Consider the following 27,062-nt stretch of genomic DNA (forward strand, 5'->3'; position numbering starts at 1 on the left):
ATTGATGGTATTCAGATGAACTGGTGGAATAGGTTAGTAGTGAATCTGGCGGGCTGCAGCGTCTCCCGTGACCCGCAGTGGGACACTGGCGGTGTAAGGAACAATAGAAAAGTAGGTACAAAAAACACAGGTTTATAGGTGCGCACTGCCCCTAGAGCTAAAATGTAACAGTAAAGTCCAAGATGTGTGTTAAAGGCTTTATTTTTATGGATGACGCATTTCGAGGACGAATTGTCCCCTTCCTCAGGTTCAAAGGCAACATACACTGGATGCAATGTAGAGACTCACATATGCTCGGCTGGGGTGGAATCTAATAGACCTAGTCCTGTGGTTTTGGATAAAATGCCTTAAGTAGTGGGTGAGCCGGTTAGAAGGACTGCGCCACTGTAGTGAGGCAGGAGAGAGGCCGATTGCTGGTGGAATATGGGGTGTAAGTCTCGCTCCAGCCAGAGTAAGATACTGCACCTACTTTTCTATCATTTTTAATTGATACCCTTTAAAAAATGCTCTAAAAAGTGATTAAAAAAGTCACACAATCTAAAATAAGACCACTAAAAAGAACAACACTTCTTGCAAAAAATAAGCCCTTAATCATATTTGTCAGACGGAAAATATAGAATACAAATCAAATAATATACTATTTTTATGGTATGTAAAGGGCCAAAAAAAAAACCCAAAATAATCTTTAAAAAAATGTATGATTTTCATTTACTCCACCAACAAAGAGTTAACAAAATCTCACCAATTAGCTATAGATGCCCCAAAATTATGGAATAGAAAAGTTCAACCCATGTGGCAAAAAAATAAGCCCCTATAGGTCCGCATTAAAAAAAGAAAAAAAAAATAGCCTGTACAACGTGACAATGCAAATCTGCTCTGGATGGCGCCTCCTTCCCTTCTATGCCCGTCCGTGCGCCCATACAGCAGGTTACCATCACATATGGGATATCATTGTACCCGGGTGAAATTGGGTATCAAACTTTGTGGAGCCTTTTTTCATTTTTTCCATCCAAAATGAATACATTGTAACAGTTCACAACAGAATTCTCTAAATAGGGGAGGAGGGAGTGGGCAGTAGTCCAGTGAGGAAAACACTAAGGGTGATGATACAGATGGCATTTTGAACCCGTTTTTGGTCCCTTTTTAAGCAGTCCGTTAAAAAAGGCATGCGTTTTTGACAGGTTTTACCGTATATACTCGTGTATAAGCAGAGTTTTTCAGCACAAAAAATGTGCTGAAAATCATCCCATCGGCTTATACACGAGTCACAACGAGTTAAAAAATACTTCAAAAATAATAAACTTATATACTCACCCTTCGGTGGCCCCGATCTGCTCCCTCAATGTCCTCTTCTGGCTTCCAGGCGCCTCTTCTGCCTTCTGTACATCGTGTGGGCGCCGCCATTGCTGTCGCCCGGGAGACAGCAATGGCGGCGCCCAGCGCAATGTACAGGTGCTCGGAAGCCAGAAGAGGACCCGCGAGGACATCGGGGGAGCAGCGCTGCAGATCGGGGCCACCGGAGGGCGAGTATATAAGTTTTGTTTTTTGTTTTTTAATGCTGGGCTGGGCTGTATACTACTGGGGGCAGGCTGGGCTGTGCTGTATACTACTGGGGGCAGGCTGGGCAGTGCTGTATACTACTGGGGGCAAGCTGGGCTGTGCTTTATACAACTGGGGGCAAGCTGGGCTGTGCTGTATACAACTGGGGGCAGGCTGGCCTGTGCTGTATACTACTGGGGGCAGGCTGGCCTGTGCTGTATACTACTGGGGACAGGCTGGCCTGTGCTGTATACTACTGGAGGCAGGCTGGGCTGTGCTGTATACTACTGGGGGCAAGCTGGGCTGTGCTGTATACAACTGGGGGCAAGCTGGGCTGTGCTGTATACAACTGGGGGCAAGCTGGGCAGTGCTGTATACTACTGGGGGCAAGCTGGGCAGTGCTGTATACTACTGGGGGCAGGCTGGGATGGCTGTATACTACTGGGGGCAGGCTGGGGTGGATGTATACTACTGGGGGCAGGCTGGGGTGGCTGTATACTACTGGGGGCAAGCTGGGGTGGCTGTATACTACTGGGGGCAGGCTGGGGTGGCTGTATACTACTGGGGGCTGGCTGGGGTGGCTGTATACTACTGGGGGCAGGCTGTATACTATAGGGGGCTGGCTGGCTATATACTGGGGGGGGGGGTCTGTGACCAATCCATTTCCCACCCTCGGCTTATACTCGAGTCAATAGGTTTTCCCAGTTTTTGGTAGTAAAATTAGGGGTCTCGGCTTATACTCGGGTCGTCTTATACTCGAGTATAAACGGACCAAAAACTGGTTCAAAACGCCATGTGTGGCGTAACCCTAAGATACTTCTGCAAATAACACAGAGCATTGAATATCACTCCAAGTTCTTTATTCACGTCTATATATCTCAGTACTACACATATGATGCCCTCTAATATACTGTTGATATTTCTAAGCATGAACGTGTAACAAAACAGTCCTCTAGTTTCTGTGCTGTGTTTAAGGCAAATATCATATTAGTTTCTCCACCACCAGCTCCAAGACAACTGAAAATTAGACAGAGCATACAAACAGGAAAACTGTTAAAATGCAAACTAAAAGTTATGTAAAGACCAAAAAAACTATTATTCTTTATGTTTACACATTGTGCTACATTTTTGTGCAACACTTTAAGTACTGCTAGGTCCAGTTCACATCTCCATTAGCACTTCAGTTATTTCCCTTCAGTTATTGTGAGCCAAAAATAGGTGAGGTTGAACACACAGAACAGGTGCAAGTCTTTCATCATACCTTACCTTCATAATGACTTGCACCTGTTCTTTGTGTTCTACCACTCCTGTTTTTTGGTTAACCCCTTAAGGACGGAGGGTTTTCCGGCTCATTTCTCGCTCTCCAACTTCAAAAATCCATAACTTTTTCATTTTTACGTGTACAGACCTGTGTGAGGGCTTATTTTGTGCGTAACAAATTTTACTTTCCCGTAATGTTATTTATTTTAACATGCCGTGTACTGCAAAGCTGAAAAAAAATTCCAAATGTGGAAAAATTGAAAAAAAACCGCACGTGCGTCACGTTCTTGTGGGCTCAGTTTTTACGACTTTCACTCTTCGCTCCAAATAACATGCCTACTTTATTCTTTGGTTCGGTGCGATCGCGGTGATACCAAATTTATACAGGTTTTTTTGTGTTTTAATACATTTTCAAAAATTAAACGAATGTGTACAAAAAAGAAAAATAAATTTTTGCCATCTTCTGACGCTAATAACTTTTTCATACTTTGGCGCACGGAAATGTGTGAGGGGTCATTTTTTGCGAAATGAGGCGACGTTTTCATTGCTACCATTTTGAGGTCTGTGCGACATTTTGATCATTTTTTATTTCATTTTTTATGTTATGTAAAAAGGTGTAAAAGTCGCATTTCGGACATTTGGGCGCCATTTCCCGCCTCGGAGGTCACCGCCGGCCGTAACCGTTTTTATATTTTGATAGATCGGGCATTTTGGGACGCGGCGATACCTAATATGTCTGTGATTTTTACTGTTTGTTATGTTTTATATCCGTTCTAGGGAAAGGGGGGTGATTTGAACTTTTAATATTTTATTAATTTTTTTTATTTTTTAAACTTTTTTTTTTCTTTTTTTTTTCACAATTTTTTAGACCATCTAGGGTACATTAACCCTAGATGATCAGATCGCTCCTACCATATACTGCAATACTACAGTATTGCAATATATGGCGTTTTTGCAGGTCTTACATTACAATGAGCCACTGGCTCATTGTAACGAACCTGCATAAACCATGTAGCCTCGTGTCAAGAGAAGACCCGAGGCTACCATGGTAACCGATCGCCGCCCCCCGATGACGTTCGGGGGCGTGGCGATCGAAAAAAAGATGGCGGCGCCCGCGCGCCGCCGTCTTTTAAACGCCGCCCGCGACTTTGCGGGCGGCGTTTAGAGGGTTAATAGCCTCGGTCGGTGCTTGCACCGACCGCGGTTATTAGCGGTGGGGGTTTTGTGCAAAATGCAAAAACCCCCACCTCTGTATGAAGAGGACTCAGCCCGTGAGCCCTCTTCATACATCCCTTATACCTCTGCGCCGTAGAGCTACGGCGCAGAGCGTTAAGGGGTTAAAATAACTAGATATTAGCTGAAGACCTGCAAACTGGTATTTAATTTGTTACATTTGGTGAAGTTGTGGATTGAAACAGGGGCGCAACTACAGCTGTAGTGGCCGCTATGGGGCCGCAAGGGTGAATAATTATTTATTGTGTGCTGCGGCACAATTTCATTACAGAAGCCGGTGGAGAGGAGTCCAGGCCCATCCCTTAATCTGTCCCTGCACCCTGTCCAGTACTTAGAAGGCCCGGCAGCACATTCACCCTCTTCCGATGGAGAGGAGTAGGGAGCATAGTTTATTTATTTTATACTATCCAATGTCTTCCATGCTTTATGCAGCCCCTCCCACTCGAAGAAGTGGAGGCGGGAACGTAGTGTATTCATTTTCTGCTGCCCAGGCTACCCAGTTGTGCATTTGCAACACCCTCGCCGATGCAAGGCAGAGGAGTGGTTGCAAATACGTCCCACCATGTAGCTTGCAGCCTGTGTAGGGTCTAGTCAGCCCCACAGCATGTCACTACATCACACTACATAGTCCTTATAGGACACAGGGGAACACTGCAGTAGTAGATCCTGCCTGGCAAGGCAGGAGTTAACTGTTTTGTCTGATGTCATATGTGTCAGCCAATCACATGTGTTATAATTTGTCTCTGTGAGCTGAGATGTAAGCTGAGATGTAATTGGAGGAGTAGCCACCACCTGACAAGGGGAGTTACAAGACCCTGTCAGGAAACTTCTAGAAGAGGAAGAAGGGGAGTTCTCTCAGAAGAGAGTAGAGAGCAGTCAGACCTAGGAGTCTGCACAAGCAGACTGGCGTTACTCCAGTACAGACTCTGTACAGCTAGCATACCAGACCAGAGCAGGAAGAGCCTAGCCCCTGCCTGAAGAGTGGAGCTAATAGCTAGTTTAGTGAGGAAAGGGGTATCATCCTACCTTTAAGGGTGATACCTGAAGCAACCCAGGACAAGCTGAAGCATCCTTTTAGGACACAGCTACCTCCCAGCCTGCCCTCTGCATCCAGGCTGGCGCTCTACATCCTGTGGCTCCCTCCAACTTCATCTCAGCACTCCACTACTCTGTTAAAGGCACGTTGCTGCGGTTCCTGTCGGTTCCAATAAAGAACTGTAAGTTGTTTTGTTCAACCTCTGCCTCCGTCTGGTCCCTGCTACTCCGGCTGCCATCATCACAGGCACCCTGTCCACCACACAGAGACTCATACTCTAGACACCAAAGGGTTGCCCCAGGGAGATCCGCTATAGCAGCCTCTCCCTCATCATTTCTTGCCAACACCACCCTGCTGGAGACCTGCCAGGCTGTAGGACAGCCCTCCGGTTCCCCATACCAAGCACCGTGACACTAGCGTTCCTAGGCCGCAACCGCCAGCCACTCAGGTACTGCGGGCTCCGGCTGACTCCAGGCCCCGAGAAAAGGCTAGGCCCCGGTGGGGGATGTTGCACATTCCCGACCCCTCCTCCTCACGCAATAAATATAATATTATATATATATATATATATATATATATATATATATATATATATATATATATAGAGTTCACCTGTGTGTATGTGTGTAAGAGTATTATTGTGTGTATGAGTGTAGAACTTTGTGTGTATATTAATGTATAAACATGTGTGATTTTACAATGTAAGTTAAAATTATTATTTTTTTATTTAATGGGGATGGGGGCCATGCAGAAATCTGCTATGGGGTCCGGCCTCTCCTCGTTACGCCCCTGGATTGAACCATCAGCTGCTTTGACCAAGTAGAGCTGCAGTATACAGTATAGTAGAGGTTATACAAAAGTAAAATAAGGTGTTACAAACAAGTATCTCTTACCAAAGAGGGCTGGATGATAAAAATACAGTAGATTAGAGAGAAAAACACTGAATGTAACCAGAGCACACACTTGGTTGGTCCAAACCTAAAAATTAAAAGCATAGTTAACTACATTTTCATATTCATAGGCTTGAATAAACACTATTGTGAATAAAATACTAACATGCATGGTTTTTGTTGCGATTTTGTTTCATACAGAAGGGTGGTTATATCTATAGATTTACAACTAATAGAAGGGCATTTAGGATTTATTAAATGATCATAAATGATTCACCGGTGACAAAAAACAGATCATTAGGAGCACCCAGGACAAGTTCCCAGAACCCCCACAAATGGCAGATAAAGGAATCATAGTGGCTGGGCCTTGTCATAAAATAGTGTAAGGGTGCAGTTACACATTGCACTACCATTGCATTTACAAACATAGCACTAGCACCCGGGGGCATGTACCTATAGGCATTTACAAACTTGGTCAACATTTTGCAGCTAAAACAGCTTCCACTCCTCTCGCGTTTCAGTATATCTTAATTAATATAGTAAAAACACTACTGTACCTGAAGCCAAATGCTACAATAATTGTCATGCAAAGCAAGCTAAATGTAGCACAAATGGTCCAAGCCACATAGACACACCATGAAGGCAAAACTTTGTTCCCATGGAAGAGTGAATTTTCAATCAAGCTGTGAACTGAGGAAACAAAATACATTTTTATTTTAAGTATTCCACATAAAACATCTAGTGTTGTAACTTGGAACCAAAACATGGTGATGGCACTATTAATAAAACTCCCCCAATTTTGGATAGGGGATTACATTTTACACCACAATTTGAGTCGCATGAAAGCCGGAGCTGTTGCACCAAAATCTGATCACGTGCGCCAAAGTACCCTCCTAAATGACTGTCCCAGCGGCGCAAATCCCAAATTGTCAGAATATATATATAAGCCCTACTGTTTTTAAATTACGGTTCAAATGAAAAAACTAAAGAAAAAAAAAACTGGACTGGTTGATACTATATAGAATAATTTCATCTTAAAGCCATAGCAAGCCATCTGCACACAAACCTGCTTGGTGTAGTTAGTGTCAGATTTCTTTAGTTAGTCTGCCTATTTATAAGGTGTAAAGTGTCATTGTGCATCGCTGCGGAATCTGTGTGTGCTTTATAAATTAAGGTATTATTATTGTGTGGTGTTATTGAATGTGCCACACTGACCATGGATCACAAAAGGCTAAGGAGAGTTTTCTCAGGAGGTTAGAAAGAAAATGAAGTACAAACTTGTTAAAGGTTAAGGCTATAATACCAAATAGGTTGAGGTTTCTGTGGCTAGATACCTTCTAGGTTTTTATAGAACAGAAGATATGGGTGGCTGAAGTGACACTCCACCTGCTACCTTTAAACTTGACTTGTCTCAGGAAAATATGATTTTTTTATGCTTATTGTCACATAACTTTGAAGGTTACTTCATAAATAACAGTTAAACAGGTATGGTATGAAATGTTCTTTTTTAGAACTTCCTCTTATGAGAAACCTCACCTGAGTGGCTAGTAGTTTAATTGGGTAAGGTCTGGTGATATAGGGGGTAATTTACTAAGGGCCCGATTTGCGTTTTCCCGACGTGTTACCCGAATATTTCCGATTTGCGCTGATTGTACCTGAATTGCCCCGGGATTTTGGCGCACGTGATCGGATTGTGGCGCATCAGCGCCGGCATGTGCGCGACGGAAATCGGGGGGCGTGGCCTAACGAAAACCCGACGTATTCGGAAAACCGGTAATTACTCACCGGTAATTGTGTTTCCTTGAACCATGACAACACCCAACCAGAGAGAGGGATCTGTCTCCAGGGACAGGAAATCCAGACCTTAAAATGTGCGGTACGCCCCATCTCCTTCAGTGGATTACAGAGACTGCATGGGACTTGTTTTGATTATTTCTGACCACCGTATAATTCAGCATCACTTTCAATGAGAGAATCTCACACCTCTGTGACACACACATAACACTTAACACCCAAGTGTGAAACTGAAAAGAATTTTACAAGGGAGGGAATAACCAGGGTGCTGTCGTGGTTCAAGGAAACACAATTACTGGTGAGTAATTACCGGTTTCCCCCTCTCACCACGACAGCACCCAACCAGAGAGAATAATATAGACGAAAAATTCAGGGAGGGATTACCGAAGAAAGAACTCTTCGCCCAAAGGAAAGCTCCTGTGCAACTACTATGTTCAGCCTATAGTGCCTATAGAAAGTGTGAGGAGAAGACCAGGTGGCAGCCTGACAAATTTGATTAACCGATACCTCTCTGAATTCCGCCCATGAGGAAGAGACTGCTCTGGTAGAATGGGCTTTTAGACCCTCTGGTATCGGCTGACCTGCTGCTACATAAGCAGAGCTAATAGCTTGCCTGATCCACCTGGCTATAACTATAGCTGAGGCCTTTTGCCCCCTATTCTTGCCTCCAAAAAGAACAAAAAGACTATCCGATTTTCTCCAATCTCTAGTCCTGTCTAAATAAACTTCAATGGCCCTTTTAACATCTAATTTGTTAAATTCGCTTTCCCTATCCGTAAAAGGGTTACTACAGAAGGAGGGGAGCCTGATCTCCTGGGATCTTTGGAATCTAGAGACTACCTTTGGTAAAAAGGCCGGGTCTGTCGTCAGAACTACCCTGTCATCTAGAACCTTAAGGAAAGGCGCTCTACAGGACAAAGACGATATTTCTCCAACCCTACGGGCTGAAGTGATTGCTACCAAAAAAACTACTTTAATAGTCAACCATTTTAGTGAACAAGTCTCTAGGGGCTCAAAGGGGTCTTTTATCAGATAATTTAATACCAGAGTGAGGTCCCAAGGGGGCACCGTACATCTCCTAAATGGGGTCATACGAGATGCCGCTTTTATGAACCGAGATATCCAGGGATGAGAGGCTAAGGGGGACTCAAACAGAGAGCTAAGGGCAGAAACCTGTACTTTAAGAGTGGCTGGTTTTAAGCCCTTATCTAATCCCGCTTGCAGAAAATCTAATATCTTAGCTATATTTGGATGAGCCAAGTCTATTTTCCCTGGACTACAAAAATCTGAGAATACTCTCCAGACCCTGAAATAAATTTTAGAGGTAACTAACTTCCTACTCTTTTGCAGGGTTGTAATTACCTTGTCTGAGAGGCCTTTCTCTCTCAAGATACGCCTCTCAAATTCCAGGCCGTCAGATGGAGGTTCGCAATCTGCGGGTGGAATACTGGGCCCTGGGAGAGGAGATCGTGATTCTCTGGGAGGATCCAAGGATCCGATATCGATAGTTCCCTCAGTATTGAGAACCATGCCCTCCTGGGCCAGAAAGGGGCTATAAGAATGACTCTGGCCTGGTCTTGCCTTATGTTCTTCAGAACTCTCAGGAGGACAGACAGAGGTGGAAATACATAGGAGAGGCTGAAGTTCCACTTTATTGAGAAAGCATCCAGACTCAATGATCGATCTCTCGGGTCTAGGGAGCAGAAAAGCTTGACCTGCCTGTTCCTTCTTGTGGTGAATAAATCTACCTCTGGTTGACCCCAGAGTCTGGTTATCCTGGAGAACACCTTCCGATTCAGGGACCATTCCCCCTGTCGTAAGAGATGACGGCTCAGGAAGTCTGCCTCCAAATTGTCCGTGCCCCTTATGTGTACTGCCGATATTGATTTTAGATTGGCCTCTGCTAGCCCAAAGATCTGATTTGAGAGGCTCATTAAGGACCCGCTTCTGGTACCTCCCTGGCGATTCACAAATGCCACCGCCGTGACATTGTCTGAGGCAATCTTCAGGTCTGTCCCCCGAATCACCGGCAAAGCTTGTCTGATCACCTGCAGGATGGCCTCTAATTCTCTGTAATTTGAGGATCTCCTCCTGGATTCTTCGTTCCATGACCCCTGGAACAGGAGGTCTTTGACCTGGGCTCCCCAACCCGAGGAGCTCGCATCCGTGATCATAGATAGGGGATTCTCCTCTCTCCAAGGTCTGCCTGTCTGGAGGTTCTCTTCTTTTAGCCACCATCCCAGGGAATCCAGGATCTGCTGGGGAAGCGTAATCTCGTGGTCCAAGGAGGACTGGTCCCCCTTCCAGTTCCCCAACATGAAGAGCTATAAGGGTCTTGCATGATACATCGCCCAAGGTACCGCTGGAATTACTGCTGTGAAGAGACCCAGAGTCCTCATAATCTCCCTTATGGTAGGGGATGGCTGTCTGTACAACTTCTCCACCGAGGTTACTATCTTCACCACTTTGTCCTGTGGAAGGAAAGATCTCTGCAGAATGGAATCCAGTCTGATGCCTAGAAATATTTTTGACCTGGCAGGAGTAAGGGAGGATTTTTTCAGATTCACCATCCAACCCAGGCGATGTAGAATCTTCATTACAACCTTTATCAGGATCTCTAACTTTTCTGCCGAACCTGCAATCAGCAAGAAGTTGTCGAGATATGGCACAAAAGTGCCTTGATGTTTCTGTATGTAGGCTCCCACTTCTGATATCAGTTTTGTGAAGACTCTCGGAGCTATAGCCACTCCAAAGGGTAGAGCTCTGAACTGGAGGTGCCATTCATTATCACCACCACTCTCAGGAACCTCTGACTGTCTGGATGAATAGGGACGTGGTAATATGCATCCGCTAGGTCTATGGAAGCCATATAACAATCCTGAAAGAGCAGGTTTATGGTTGATTTTATTGACTCCATCTTGAATTTGTCCACCTGCAGGTAGCAATTCAGTGGTTTTAGATTTATGATGGTGCGGAGGGAGCCATCCGGCTTCTTTATAAGGAACAGGGTTGAATAGAATCCTGTCCCCTGATCTTGAAGTGGCACTTGCCTGAGCACCTCCTTCTCTAGTAAGGATTTCACCTCGGCTTCCAGAGCCTGTTTTGCTGCTCTTCCGGGCACTGATGTTATCCTGAAACACTTTGGGGGAGGGGATAGAAAAGGTAACTTTAGGCCATCCTGTATGATCCCCAAGATCCATTTGCTCCCTGTAATCTTTCTCCACTCCTCCTTGAACAGGGAGAGTCTTCCCCCCACAGGACCCCTGGCGTCATTGCTGAACGGGGCGTTTACTGGAATCCTGAGGTCGGGAGAACATAAAACCCCTAGACTTTCTAGAGGATCGCCATCCCTCCTTCTTGTCTCCAGATCTCTGGGGAGATCTAAATCGCCTTGAGGGGCGAAAAAATTTCCTTTCCTGAGGTCTTGAACTTGGAAATCCCTTTTTTCTGTCTGCTGCCTTCTCCAAGATGTTATCTAGAGCAGATCCAAACAAGAATTCCCCCTCACAAGGGATACTACACAAATGGCTCTTAGATGGAAGGTCACCTGCCCAGTTTTTCAGCCACAAGGCCCTTCTGGCTGAATTGGATAAAGCCACCGATCTTGCTGACAACCGTAAGGCGTCCACCAAGGCATCAGCTAAGAAGGCTGAGGCCTTCTGCGCAGTGGTAACCTCTGAAATAAGATGTGACCTAGAAGCTCCAGTCTTAATTTTTTCCTCCAGCTGGGAAAGCCAAACAAATAAAGATCTAGAGACACATGTAGCAGCGATGTTAGGTTTAAATGCGCCCGCTGCAGCCTTCCAGGAGCGCCTTAGAAAGCTATCTGCCTTCTTATCCATGGGATCCTTAAGCACACCCGAATCCTCCACCAGAAGCGCACTCTTCCTAGAGACTTTAGAAACTGCAACATCTACCTTCGGTGCCTTGTCCCAGATCTCTGTCTCCTTTTCTGGAAAAGGATACTTCCTCTTCATTGCCCTAGGGACAAAAACCTTTTTGTCTGCCTTGCGCCATTCTGCCTGGATAAGGGAGGAAATATTCTCATTGATAGGAAAAAACTCTTTCTTCCTTTCGCCTAGACACTGGAACATAACGTCCGTTACGGAGCGCTCCTCTTTTTCTTCCTCCAATTCCATGGTCGATCTTACTAATTTAATAAGATGATCAATGTCTTCAATAGGAAACAGGGGTCTACCTGACCTGTCCTCCTCTTCTGACTCAGATGACTGCTCCGGACTAGGGCCAGAATCTTCAAATTGTCTGGAAGTGCCTGGGCAATTCTCTGACCTGAGGGATCTCCTTATTTCCTGCACAGAACTACGCACCTCCTGCTGGATTAGCATACGCATGGACTCAAACAAGGCTGACTGATCCTGTGCTAACAGGCGCTGAACACATTGGTCACAATTAGGTTTTAAATATGAGTCAGGCAGATTATCTCCACAGATTCTACATGCACGATTCTTAGACTTTACAGAGGCTTTCCCCCTACGTGATTCTTCCCTCTAAAACAAGAATCACATAAGACATCATCAGGACCAGTTTAAAGGCATGGTAAGGCCACACTCACCAATCAGCGGACTATCCCTCTACCCAAATTTTACCGTAGCAGTGTCCACCGATTCTCTACCACCTTCATTAGAACTCATCTTATTCAGTGGAGAGGGTACAACTCCGTTTCTTCCAACAACTGGAGTAGCTCCTGTGGCTGGCTGTGAGTGCTAGAACAACACACAGGACTCCTGTGTGGGATCTCCTTTTCAATTCTCCCGCTCGTGACGTCACTCCCACGTGGGACGCTGAACGGCGCGCCACTTCCGGTCCCCGCCGGAAGTGGAGTCGGCGCCATTTTCCCAAAGACCCCTGCGGGGAGGAGTGGAAAACTGCGCTCAGCCGCCTCCATTCCTGCGCACGCCTGAGTCCGTCTGCACCCACAGACTGCGCTGCCCTTTGCAGCATTCACATACGCGCCCTGCCGAGTGTCCCCCCTCCGGTAAGCCTTGGCGGGGGATTTTGTGCAGCCACCCGGGGCTACCTGGGCCTCCCATTCCCCCCTTTCACCGCGACTCCTGAGCCTCACCGAGACTCACTGGATCCCCCGTCAGAGACAGGAAACCACTGAAGGAGATGGGGCGTACCGCACATTTTAAGGTCTGGATTTCCTGTCCCTGGAGGCGGATCCCTCTCTCTGGTTGGGTGCTGTCATGGTGAGAGAGGGAAAACCGTGCATTTAAGAACGGAAAATGTGTCGCTCGGGACGCGCTTACCTTCACTCAGCCCGAGCTGGTGAACTCCAGCGCGTTCAGATGCTTTTCAGCGCAGCAGCACCACCTGGTGGACGGCGGAGGAACTACCTTATTAAATCCCGGTCGGACCCGAATCCAGCGCAGAGAACGCGCCGCTGGATCGCGAATGGACCGGGTAAGTAAATCTGCTCCATTGTCTGAATGGAAGACAACTGAGAAGAAAACCACTGTTGAATACAAATCACAAAAACGCAAGACTGGAATTTGCCAAAATACATATTGAAAAACCACAAAGCTTCTGGGAGGCTGTCCTTTGGCCTGCAGAAACAAAGCTGGACCATTTTGGCAAGCCAAATCAGCTATATGTTGACAGCAGAAAAAAATAAGAAAATACACCTACTGTAAAAACACAGAAAAGCCTAATTTATTTGTTGGCTTTTTTCTGCATCTATCACAGAGAGTCCAGAATCTGTTCAGGGTACAATAAAATCTTAAGACTCAAGGAACTCTGGAGCAAAATGTGCTGCCCAGTGTCAGAAAGCTTGGTAACCAGATAAATCATGCAAAAATTGCAGAGCAAATTTGTATTGTCACATTGTACAGGCTATACAATTTTAAATACCATCGTTATATAAAAATGGTCTCAATAGTTAATTTCACAGACCTATTTTGCCATAAGACAATCAAGTTGCAGTACCTGATGAAAACTCCGAAGAGCCATTTTCATAATTTTTGAATACTTTCAGATCAGCTTTATCTCCATTGTTGGAGCTACAGTCTTCAAATCCACTTGAAATCTGAGAGGAAATTGAAGGACATTGATTCTTGTACCTCCTGCTTTCCTTTCCAAAGTGAATGCTTGAAGCTGAAAAATCCCTCTGTACAAAAAAACAGATAAGGTGATGTTTAAAACTGCAACTACTATAAGGGGATTGCACACTCAGGACACATATTGGTGACAGTCTTGCAGTTGAGAAGGCTGGTAAACAGCCCCATTTCCACCAGTTTTGGCGGATTTCCATTCCACACGCCCAGCCTTCCCATATTTTGTATAGTCTCTGTCATAAAACTGCAACGTCAGAACTGCTTCAAACTGGTCCAACCTAGTATATCTACCAGTGGAGGGTGAAATTAAAGACTGGTGTTCATAACGCCAGTCCTAATAGATTGCCCCATAGTATTGAGAAAGGTATAAATAGCCAACAGTTTCATAGAAACTTTAGTCAGTATTAAGACAAATTTTTAACTAAAATAAATGTTTAGTAAAATACATACAGACAAAAAAATGCAAATGTAGGATGTAGATCGCATGAGGAGTGGATTTTATCTAGTTTCTCGCCATCAGTACTTTTGAGAATAGTACAAGTCTGCATATGATTAAAACTTAACAACTGGGTAGCTGACTGTTAAAAGCATTAAAGAGGACCTGTCACCCCCCCAAAAAGACCCCCACCAAATATGCCTCCATAATCATCTCCCCAGCAGCTTTCTATTTATACCATTTATTCAAAAATTTATGTTGCAAAAGTTTGTTTAGAATGATCCGACCTCTTACCAAATAACATGTAGATAACGGATCCTCTTATCATGAGCAGCAGTCGGCTGTATTCATGAGGGGGCCGGCCGACACACCCCCTCCACTCCCCTGTCAGCAGGGACCTGTAAGAATAGCCAGCAGCAGTGCATATATTGCACAACCGCTGCCGGCTCTATGCGATGCGGCTGCAGAAGGGCTTATTCACAGCGCCGGGCCAATGTTATAGTCGGAAAAAAGGTAGGATTATGGGGGCATATTTGATGGGAGTCTTTTTGGGGGGTGACATGTCCTCTTTAAGAATTAAGGTCTGAAAACTCAAAATTAAAATTAAGACAGTTTTAAATCTGTGAGTGAATTTCAACCCCAAAAGAATATACCTTACCACACTTCCAACTTTAGTGTAGCATATCTGTCTCTGCACACCCATATCTTGGACAACACATGCCCTCAGCCAATCCAGCCAAATTAATTACAAGAGTAAATTGGGTAGCATATGAATAAAATTAAAGTGCATCATTCTGTGATTCATATTAAGTGACACCAAACTACACTTCCTATATATTTTGTTACCTAATTCTGGTGAAAGAACCCCTCTCTTGTTCCCAAAGTCTGAAAATTATGCGATTCTACTGGATTGTTCTTTCATAAATATTTTGTAAATCCTAAAGATTGACAATTTTCCTACCCATCCAAAAGTATCGTCTACCACAATGTATCTGTATTTAGATAAAACCAGTCTATGAATTACTTATAATAATTAAAAAAATCCTGTTTGATCCCAAATAATCATTAAACTCTGCAAACGTGATAATCTACCTATTTTGAAAAAGCAGAAATATCCTAGTGATCCCTACTCCTATTCAAACCTTTATGTTATCACTCTTTATTATTCTTTTAATTGAATATCATACCATATTGGAGTGTAACTTACTGACCCTGAAATTTCACTAAATCTTCTTCAATGTTTCCAGAGCTGATTAAGCAGCCTGCAGACCAGAAGGTCACCAGTTGACACGATTCAAGACCTTCAAAAAAATTGACTTAAAACTTCCAACCCTTTCCGTGACTGTGAGGCCTGTAAATCCTACCATTGTCCCCTTTATTTTTTCCTCAAAAGAGAACAAATAAACTAATCTGACTATGGTCTAGAGATTTCCAAGTATGAAAGAGTGCTGCATCTTAGACCTAGATTATTTAAGGATCTTCCCCTTGCTGATTTTATATTTGTACAGCAAGAGGGACAGACTACCTTCTGTGACCTGGGAAAGTTTGATACTATTTTCGAAGGAACTGAGGCTCTGATAAAATGATAATCTTGTCCTGAAGTAAAGTAAAATATGGAGGTCTACAGGACAGATCTGCCATTTCTCCCACTTTTTAAGCTGAGTGGTCCTAAAATCCTTGTCAGATGCACCATTTGAACCTGTAAGAGAAATCTCGATAAAGCTTCTCAAAGATAGGTCTAGATTTCCTCCCTGGGACCTAATGGAGGGACAGAATCTTCCTGAGGTTTTAAAAAATTTAGAAATCCAGGGGTGACTGGCTATGTCCTGGTCAAAGCAGCTAAAGCTGAAACTTGAACTTAAACTTTTAAGGTGGCAGGTTTTAGATCATTCTAAAGACCTATTTGAAGATATTCTAATATGGTGCTAAAATCTGGGTTAGACATATCTAGTGTTTTTACCTAAAAATGACAGAAAAACTTTCCAGAACTGCAAATAAATCTTGTAGGTGATAGGTTTTCTGCTACTCTGAGTGGTGTTCACTATATTATATATATATATATATATATATATATATATATATATATATATATATATATATATATATTTATTTTATTTTTTTTCATTTTTTTCTAATAATTTTTTTGTTTAATAAAATTGAATATACCTGTACCCTTCCATAGGTTCAGCTACAGAAGCAACTGGGGTTGTGTAAATTGGAGATCTCTACTGTAAAAGTTACAGTCGGTATTTGGACCTGATTGATATTTTCACTCTTCACCTCCACTTAAAAACACTATACAGGTTACTGTACAGGTCCAACTGGTATTCTGTAAATAAAGATTGCATCTGGAGGCTGGCTTATGCAGCATTATTCATTTATGTAATAAATTCATGTATTTTATCCATTGTAGCAGTTATTCATCCAAGCAGTTGTTCCACTTATGTTCCCCTGTAACAAGCAGCGGGTTGTGAACCCAGTGTGCTATCCAACGGGTTTGGCTTTGGGCCAAACACTAAGGGCATTATCCCTGGACCTCTCTGATATTCACCCTTTTAGTCCTATACAGAGATCCTGATTTCGCTGCAGAGAGATCACAAGGCCGGTACCTCTTGTGGTGGTCTCAGTGTGGATAGCAGCTGGCCCAGTGGGCACAGAGACCCCAGTAAGTGGTACCAAGGGATCAGGCAGAGAGGGTGTCAGAATCAGTGCAGAGTGAAGGCAAGCATCGTACAAGAAGAACCGTAAACAAGCCAAGGGTTGTGGCAGGCAGCACAGGTTCAGGATACAAGCTGGGGTTAGATACAGAGCAGAAACAGAGTGAAAGGACAAGCCGGGGTCACACACGGGAAGGCAAACAGAAACAGATGCCATACAGCAAGTTAGACCCAACTAACAACCGTGCTCAAAGTTTTAGTCTACTATATGTTAGAATTGAAATTAAGGCTTTGTCAGAATGAAAACTGGATTTAGTGTCATGGAGTTAAGGGCCATTCTATTTAGATGTATCATCAAACAATGCTATGATAGATACATTTTTACCCATCATTACCTTGTATTTCTTTTTCCAAGCATCATATGCCCAGTACTGGAAATGTTGCCACGTTAGATTGGATTCGAACATAGTGTCGGCTGCTGATGTGGAACGTTGATGACCTACAAATTGCAATAACACATTAAAAATGTTGCATGGGTTATAACCTAAGGATACTCCTGTGGCAGACATCCAAATGATTATCTGGTTTGCATCCTTTTACATTCATATGGAGATCCTGACATGAATAGCATTGATTTTCAAGTACAGCTGTGTGAGAGATATTTCTCTACAGGTGCAATTTTGAAGATCAAGCGGACATTTTAGTTTTAGTCAGGGGTTATGTTGACCTGTGTACAGCCATAAAAATGACTGGACACTTCATCCAGTGTGAAAGTGTTTAGAAATTACTGTGTCTTCATTAGCTACCCAAAAGGCCATACAGTCCTTAAAATGGTAGCATTGAAAAAGTCATCAAAAGTTGCAAAAATATTACATACCCACAGCTCCGTGTGCCGAAGTATAAAAAAAAAAGTTATTATGCCAGAAGATGACAAAATGAAGAGTTTTTTTGCACGGGAGGTTTTAATTTTTATGTATGTATGAAACCATTATAAAACCTGTATAAAATGTGATATCCCCGTGATCCTACTGACCCAAAGAATAAAGAAGACATGTCACTTGGGGTGCATTGTGAAAGCCCACAAGAAAACTGTGCAAATGCATTTTTTCACCAATTTCACAGCATTTTTTTTATTTTTTTCCTGCTACCCAGTACAAGGCAAGGGATATTAAACATGGTTACTGTAAAGTGCAAATTGTTACACAAACAAAAAGCCCTCACACAGCTCTCTACATGAAAAAATTATGGATTTTTGAAGGTGTAAAAAATATAAATGCAAAAAGGAAAAGGGCCTGGCTGTTAAGGGCTTAAGTTATTACTTTGTAGTGCCAATCTTTGCTGCAATTACAGCTACAAGTCGCATGGGTATGTCTCTATCAGTTTTGCACATTGAAAGACTGAAATTCTTGCCCATTCTTCCTTGGAAAACATCTAGAGCTCATTGAGGTAGGATGGAGAGCGTTTGTGAACAGCAGTTTTCAGCTCTTTCCACAGATTCTCGATTGGATTCAAGTCTGGACTTTGACTTAGCCATTCTAACACCTGGATACGTTTATTTGTGAACCATTCATTGTAGGTTTTGCTTGATGTTTGGGATCATTGTCTTGTTGGAAGATAAACCTTCGTCCCAGTCTCAGGTCTTTTGCAGAATCCAACAGGTTTTCTTCCAGAATGGGCCTTTATTTGGCTCCATCCATCTTCCCATGAATTTTAGCCATCTTCCCTGTCCCTTCTGAAGAAAAGCAGGCCCAAACCATGATGCTGCCACCACCATGTTTTACAGTGGGAATGGTGTGTTCAGAGTGATGAGCTGTGTTGCTTTTACCACAAACATATTGTTTGGAATTATGGCCAAAAAGTTACATTATGATTTCATTTGACCAGAGCTTCTTCCACATATTTGGTGCGTCTCACAGGTGACTTGTGACAAAATTTAAACAATTTTTGTGGATATTTTTGAGAGTAGCTTTTTTCTTGCCACTCTTTTCATAAAGGGCAGATTTGTGCAGTTTACGACTGGTTGTTCAGTCCTATGGACAGACCCTCCCACCTCAACTGTAGAGCTCAGCAGTTCATCTAGAGTGAAGGGGCTCTTAGCTGCATCTCGGATCTCGGTCTTCTTCTTGTTTGAGATGACAGTTTGTTTTAGAGTTACAGCCGGGTCTCGGTAGATTTGCAGTGGTCTGATACTCCTTGCATTTCAATACGATCACTTGCACAGTGGGATGTTTAAAGTTTGTGAAATCTTTCCATATCCAAATGTGGGTTTAAACTTCTCCACAAAAGTATCACAGACCTTCCTGGTGTGTTTCTTGGTATTCATGATGCTCTCTGCACTTTCAACAGAACCCCGAGACTATCACAGAGCAGGTGTATATATACGGAGACTATTACACACAGGTTGATTTTATTTATCCCCATCATCACCATTTAGGACAACAGAGATCCTGAGGTTGCAGTCACACATCGCGTTCAAAAACGCATTTCAACAGCTAAAGAGAGATTTGCCTAATTAAACATCTGTTAACATTTACGTTTACAAAACGCATGTGTTAACAAATGCATTAAAATAATTTATTTATTTAAAAATAATAATGCATTAAACAGCTGTTTAATTTGGCAAATCTCTCTTCACCAGTTGCAATGCCTTTTTGATCGCATACGTTAAACGCGACGTGTGACTGCACCCTCACTGAACTTCTAGTGTGAGTTAGCAGCACTGAAAATAAAGGGGCCAAATAATATTGCATGCCCCATTTTCTTAGTTTATTAATTTTACAAAAAAGTGTAAAATATCCAATAAATTTCATTCTGCTTCACAATTGTGTCCCTCTTGTTGTTGATTCTTCATCAAAGAATTACAATTTTATATCTTTATGTTTGAAACCTGAAATGTGGCAAAAGGTAGAAACGTTCAAGGGGGATGAATACTTTCACAAGGCACTGTAAATCCAAAAAAGAAAATATTAATAACACTGTTTATGCAATTTTTCCAGCTTTCTCTCACCTTCAGTAGTACTTATTTGAGAGCCTTTTAGAACTTTAAATCGGTTGTCTTCTGAATCTTTGATTAACTTTTTCTATAATAAAAAAAAAAAAAAAAAATTTCAAATGTCTGTGAAATGTATGCATTAAACATGTATTAAAGATTATATTTATATAATTGGAAACATACCTGACTAAGTCTGAACAGGAAGGATAGTACTACTACAAGTGGATACACAGCTGAAGTAGCTTTTAGTCCACATGTCATAGAAATAGTTGAAATGTCAAGAAGGCCCATCTCTACAGTGTACTTGTAATTTCCCCAAAAAAAAAAAAAAAAGAAATGTGACAAAAGATGTAAAACATTTAAATAAATAAGTCAAAGCACTCCTAGAACACAATATTAACTTACAACATGTAGGCATTTATGGTGATACGAACCAGCAGAACCTGGTGGCATAAGAGAATATTCAGTGGTACTAATATCATCTAAATTATGATCCAATTATATTTCCCCTCATGTGAAAATGATTACAAGATGCACAAGAACTACACATCTGAATTCTAAGACCCAAGTTTCCATCGGGTGTTTAAGACAATAGAATGTAAGCCCTTATGCAGAAGAATTTGAATTTTGGACGGGTGTTCTTGCCAGTGATGCAACAGCATTTAGTTCTATTGCCTCATCCACATGACCATAGATTCCTTGGCCCACTCCATGAGCTGACTACCTGAGCTGCAAAAGATGGAGCAGGCCCTATACTTGTGCCACAAACACGGGCAGTCTAGTATTATTGTCATTGTAGTCATTAGTGCAATAACGGTACTCACAAATCGATGACAAATGGCCAATTGTTCTTGGATTTGTGGCAAGACATTCACACAAACTAATGACACAAAAGCAAATATTAATTAGCCAGTAATTATACTATTGTCTCCCTGAGATTGATGTAGGGCAATTAAAGGCATTTTATGGATACCCTTTAAGTGCATGTGTGTATTTTATGCAATCTATTTGTCAAGTGAAAATAATCTAATATGTAAATAAATTGTACTCTGGAAAAAAAAAATTAAAATGGTTAAACACAAATTTACATTATTAAACTGCTACATCTTGAAATCAACATGTGTGACAACACAATTTAATCACTTACCTGTTCTTCAATCCAGTGAATAAGTAAAACATCCATGCACATGTATCCCAATAATAAAACAAAACATGCCGTTATTCTTTGTGTAAGGGAAAACCAACTGTAGGAAGGCTGGCAAAAGACAGAACCCCAGAAATGGAAATCCTCCAGATATTCAGTAAATTTGCAGTAAAAGAGCTGGTTAAAAATAAATGAATACATAAATATAAGTATACAAAATCTCCTGTACACATTAAATTCCTTAAAGTCACTTCTCAGATTCATTATTTTAAAATTTCCTTCAAAAAAAGGTTAGAATAATCCCTTCATAAATTAATCAGTAACATATCACATTTTGTTTTAATAAATTTGAATACATTTCTATTACTTTTTTATTTTAGAAAACTCACCAATCTATTTTAAATTTGTGTTGAACTACATTGCCTATATCAGACATATAAATACACATACGCTAGTGTCTTAACCTAAATTCCATCAAAGACTTCTGTTATTGAACATGGTATGTAGAATCAAAAAAGTTTAAAGGACACCTGTCATCAGGTCTCTGCCACTAGTCCTGTCACTACTACCTGTTGGAGCAGCTCACAAGGATCCATCCCAGCCTTTATCTAGTTATTTCATACATTATTCATTGTAAAATCATCTATTCTTTATCATGTAAATGAGGCTGGTCACATGGTCAGAGGCAGTGATGTCACCCCTGTTGCCCCTCCCCTCTCCTCCCCCTGCTCATGTCTGTGTGTAATGTATAGTAAAGCATGGCTAGTGTGTGCTGCATCTGCTGACATGCTGCATCCTCCTAATACACAGGTGAGAGACACAGACATGAGCTACACATGTACCTGACATGTTCTGCTGTAACATGGCTGCCTGGAGCTGCTGTATCTCTCCTATACACACACATGCACACACAGGCTGCGGGGGGCGTGGCCACCAGCACCAGGGAGCTCATCATTATACAGCCTCACATCATTATACAGGCTGTCAGTCATGCACTGGGGGTGTGGCTGTGCCTCCCACTCATGAATAGAGAGGACAGCTTGAATATGCTAATGCTTCATTGGACATTTCACAGGTCATTTGCATACAGCTTTAGGACCTAATTGCTTAGGTTTACAGGCATGTAGAGGGACAATGAAGGGATAGAGGCAATGCTCTCTAATGGCAGTTTATGAAAATATATTTAGTTTAGGGGGGTTATTTTGCATGACGGGTTCTCTTTAAGAGAGGAATAAGGTCATACTTATAAACTCAGATTTTAAACTGATAGAATAATCAAGATCTACACATTGCATCACACTGGTAAAATGCACTAAAGCTCCACTATATGCAGTTAGAAATTTTCATGAAAATAATAATGCAAAGGAAAACAACATTAAAGCAATATTATAATTCTGCCCCTTAGTTTTTGCCTATAATTCAAACGTATGTTCCAAACAAGGACCCAAATTAAGAGTGGTTAACATATACCGCAATAGTCGGAAAAGCTCCCAACATTTACGCTTTGCATATACATTGACATATAATGTCAGTCCAAGGCATAGTTGTTGCCTCAGTCTGACCAATATATCAGTTGAAAAAGGCAGGCTGGAAAGACGCAGCAAGCTACCTCTTTTCGTCCTGCTCCCTCCTACTGAGCGACATATGGGCTCATTGGAAGCAATAGTAGTCTATGGTGAGCGAATACAGTGTATTGCATCCCTTCTGAAGATGTGCGGAGCACAAATATAGCTCAGCAGAAGGGGGGACCCTGTGATGTTACTGTCCATATAAGGACAGCGACATCACTCGAGAAACATCCATGTGCGGCGGCAGCAGCTGAGGTTTGGCACTTAGGGGGGAGTAGGGGTCCCAGGGCAACATATCCCACTGTATAAGCATATAGTGGGATACGTCTGTGCAATGTAAGGACACGTCAGAATCCCACTGACATGTCCTTACAATGTATGGCAAATAACATGATGTGAACACAACCTACGCTGACATCTAAGAAACATGCAATAACCACCACTGTATGTGTTATAGTTCATACATATGGTACACAAACTTTTTTTCGGTCACATATTTTTAATCCTTTGACAACCATATATATAAGAAAGCCACATTTATGCATGACTAAAGCACATACCTTTTTGAATCCTAAGCCATTTCGTACAGATGTCAACTCACGCTCAACTTTCCCATCTCCCTCATCTATAGCTAGCCAACATTCCGCATAGAAAAACCAACTGGTTCCACACAGAAGGTCTTTGACAATCACATGGCTTAGGTACAAACTTGGAGAGCTACCACTGTTGTTATGCCAAATATGAATCTTCCATAATGGCCCAAGACTTTCTGGTACACTGTGAAAAATAATTGGAATATGCAGAAAAAGAAATACAGTAGACTGTAAAGGTATGGTCACATGGCACATTGTTCAGTCTAAAAAATACTGAGTATATTTGTTTATTTGGAGGGTATTATGTGCCTTCTATTTAATTCAGGGGAAAATTCAGCTGCTAAAACACTTGAAAGCGAGACAATCAGTGTTATAAAATCCCATAGCAAGAATGTTTTACATGCATAAATACCTACCATTAAATGTGTTGTAACTGTTGCTTTAAAAGGGAACCTGCCAGATGTTTTTTAATTTTATACCCCATTCATATGGTCCTATTTGTAAGAGTGTTTTACCTTAAGGCAAAAGTTTTTTCAGTAGACAAGGGAGGTCCATGGTAGAAAATAGTTTGGAAAATGAGAAAAGAAATGAGGACTTCCAAGATCTAGCTGGAAGAAGCATTGTTGTTTGTAGTAGATTTCCAGAGATATAACAGAAGCGAGTAGGGATATTTCCAATGCCGAGCCCAAGAAAGGCTTGAGGTGGATGCAGTGGGGGTGAACAATGAGTTAGTTTAGATAGTATATCCTTCACCCCTCTCCAGTATGTTTTAATGATTGTGATTTCCCCAAGAATATGAAAAAAAGTGCATTTACAGCCACAATTCCTCCAGCATCTGTCTGAGGATTCTGCAAAATAAGTGATAAAAGGGCTGGGGTGTAGTACCACACAGTAAGTATTTTAAGATGCATCTCCAAGAGTTTTAGAGTATTTAGGTGCCCATACATTTACTTTATTCCATTGTTTATTCTAGCTCTAGGTCCTTTTCCCATTTAAGTAAATGGGTCATCTTGGAAGGTCCTCCTCCCTCTGAGAGTACATAATAAAATGCTTGTGATGATTGTTTGATACAATTGCTTGGGTAAATTGAAGGTTTCTTTAATGGATTGTATTGACATAGCTTTCCATTCTCTACTTCATGCATTAAAATGTTACCCTGTGCAATGAAGGGCTTAGGGGAAATTTTGACAGAGTTTTCTGGAGTTTGTAGGGGAATGTTACTGACAGATTTAATGTCTTTATCCTTGAGAGCCTAGGTTGGTTTTCCACATCATGATGGAAACCTTTAAAGAAGGAAAGTCGGTAGAGAAAGGTTGGATATGATGGAGTGGGCAAGCGGTAGGTAGTTAAGAGAATGGTTTCTCTTCAAGCCTTTTTCTATTTATGGCCAACTGAAAGCCGAGGAGTATATGCACCAGGTTTTCTTTTTGCTGTAAAAGGAATGTGGCATGCTAGTGAAATAGGTTAGGAACACCCATTCAACCTTTTTTGTGTGAATATAGAATTTTAGCCGCTACTCTGGGTTTGGCGGTATCTGCAAATGGTTTTTAAATGTTTAGAACTTGGTTTTTCAGCTACAGAAAGTTTAGTGAGTGGCACCACAAGAAAGAGATAAATGACGACTCTATAAAACAAGTTACCTCATTATAAATGTCTGCCTTGAATTTCTTTCAAACAGAGGCTTATCCGAACAATATAGTTCACGTGTTTCAGAAACGCCATCTTCACCATGTAAAATAATGTGAACCTATAACAACATTGAGCATTTTAAAGGTTGTTTAGCATTTTGTCTTAAATGATTTATCCATTAAGATATTCGCATCTACCATCAAAATGAAGCATTATAAACCAAGGGCTCTTATTCATAGATCCAGGCACTGTTACTGTGTTAATCTTCAAATATGTTTTATCCATTGCCTCCTTCCTTCTAAAGACATCTTAAAATTATGCTAATGAACCTAAAGGGCTCTGGGGAGTGGAGAGTGATCCTTGCACGGTCTAATGCCACCTGAAGGTGCAGCACAACCCCCAGAGCCCTGATGGCTCATTAGCACAAGTTTAAAAATTAATTTTAGAATGAAGGACGCCATGGATTACAAATATAAGATTACACGGCAAGAGTATTAAAATATTAAATATTAAAATATATTAAATATATTATATATTAAAATAAGAAATGTGTATTTTGCCTCCCCAAAAATCACATTCATAGCCCCCCAAAAAATGAAAAAATTAGAGCCAATAAAAGAACACAGAGAAAAATTGATGCACATTTAGCGATTGGTTTACAACTGAAATCATAATTTGCATACATCTGACTGGTTTTTATTTGTGCTGCTGATGTTTGACATTTCATTTCGAGAGGTGCAAGGGCCATGTACTCCAGTTTTCTTTAAGATATGACAAAGATATTCAGCGGCCTCGAGGCTTTACTGAAAAAAGCAGTTTTTAGTACATTTTTATTGTTTATTTATGTATATCTGAATGTATTTATTGCCTATACTTTTAATCACTTTTATGCAACATACATCAAGGGTTTTAGACAGTTTTCAGACACCTGTACCACTAGTACGACAAAGGGGTGTGACCTTTTACAGGGGCATCCAAAGTTATGTTAATGCACCAGAATTTTGGCACACTTTATTGAAGTGAACTAATGAAACATGCAAAGTATAACCAGAAAGTAGTCAAACTGTGCCAGATTTATCATCCAGAATTAGACAGAGTCTGAACTATTTTAAAAATATTTGTTAATATAAAGCAGACATATGGAAAATGTTAGTAATTAAAGGGAATCTGTCATGGCTTTCCATCCTCTCAAACAGAGATAACAGTTAGTTAGCTTGTTGAATAAATAGTCCATTCCTTTGAATTGATCTTGTCATGTTCATAGCCAGCCCTCACTCCAGGTGCTGCCTGTAATGATTACACAGGCTCCAACAGGAACATGTTATGAACATGGAGTAACAACTGCGTCTCTATATTCATACAGAGACCATTGGTGAAAGCAGGCACAGCGCAGGATTTTACTTGTCCTTCCATGCTATGATGCGAAAGGGTGCCTGGGCTCTAAAGTTTACATCCACACATCTGCTTAACCCTAAGAGTTTTACCCCATTGTTTTAGCAATCAGTACACTACTGTCCAAAGCACATGAACACTAAGCCTACCACCTATCAAAACTTCTGGCCACAGAATTCAAATACTAGCTCAAATCTAGTTGCAAAGGTAATATATGCATTGTTGGACGACTTCTTAAAGGAAACCTACCACTTGAAGTGGCAGGTTTCTGATGGAAATACCGGGCACCAGCTCAGGGTGAGCTGGTGCGGGAGCTTATTTTCGTTAGTGTTTTAAACCGCGGTATCGCGGTTTAAAACACTTTTTAAACTTTATAGCGGGCGCAGGCAGGTACGCGCTCGGCGCTTACCATGCGCGCGGCTCTCCTTCACTTCCTATGTAGCCGCGCGCATGGTAAGCGCTGAGCGCGTACCTGCCTGCGCCGGCTATAAAGTTTAACCCCTAGGGGACACAGCCTATTTTGGCCTTAAAGGGGTTATGCCATGACGCAGTTTTTTTTTTTAATGCGCCCAGAGTGCTATAATTAGTTAGAAAAGATATTCATAATGGACATATTGTATATAATGACCTTTCAATTTGTTTTACTGATGCTTATTTAGCCCCTCTTCTATGCTATACATAAACCAATGGGGGAGGGGCCTAGGAGTTGAGTGCGCAGCACTGAGAGAGGCAGTTTTACCACAAGTCCCAGACTGCTTTGCAGCGGCCTCTCTCTCATTGGCCTTCCCTCAGCTGTGTGCTCACTGCTTGCAGAGGCTCCTTCCA

At 41.9% G+C, this 27,062-nt stretch overlaps 1 protein-coding gene across 1 annotated transcript in view; it reads right to left on the minus strand.

Moving 5' to 3' along the window:
- The window catches only part of PKD1L1 (polycystin 1 like 1, transient receptor potential channel interacting), a 315,437-nt gene that overhangs the window by 72,559 nt on the left and 215,816 nt on the right, over positions 1 to 27,062 (minus strand). The window contains exons 41-49 of the mRNA XM_072153131.1: positions 24,857 to 24,963; positions 23,184 to 23,400; positions 21,059 to 21,232; positions 20,095 to 20,214; positions 19,927 to 19,999; positions 17,315 to 17,418; positions 13,699 to 13,879; positions 6,516 to 6,648; positions 5,962 to 6,046 (exon numbers count right to left, since the gene is read on the minus strand). Of these exons, the coding sequence (XP_072009232.1) occupies positions 5,962 to 6,046; positions 6,516 to 6,648; positions 13,699 to 13,879; positions 17,315 to 17,418; positions 19,927 to 19,999; positions 20,095 to 20,214; positions 21,059 to 21,232; positions 23,184 to 23,400; positions 24,857 to 24,963 (1,194 nt within the window). The remainder of the gene's footprint in view (positions 1 to 5,961; positions 6,047 to 6,515; positions 6,649 to 13,698; positions 13,880 to 17,314; positions 17,419 to 19,926; positions 20,000 to 20,094; positions 20,215 to 21,058; positions 21,233 to 23,183; positions 23,401 to 24,856; positions 24,964 to 27,062) is intronic.

Source organism: Engystomops pustulosus, chromosome 5, assembly GCF_040894005.1.
Source record: "Engystomops pustulosus chromosome 5, aEngPut4.maternal, whole genome shotgun sequence".
In the NCBI taxonomy this organism is placed as follows: Eukaryota; Metazoa; Chordata; class Amphibia; order Anura; family Leptodactylidae; genus Engystomops; species Engystomops pustulosus.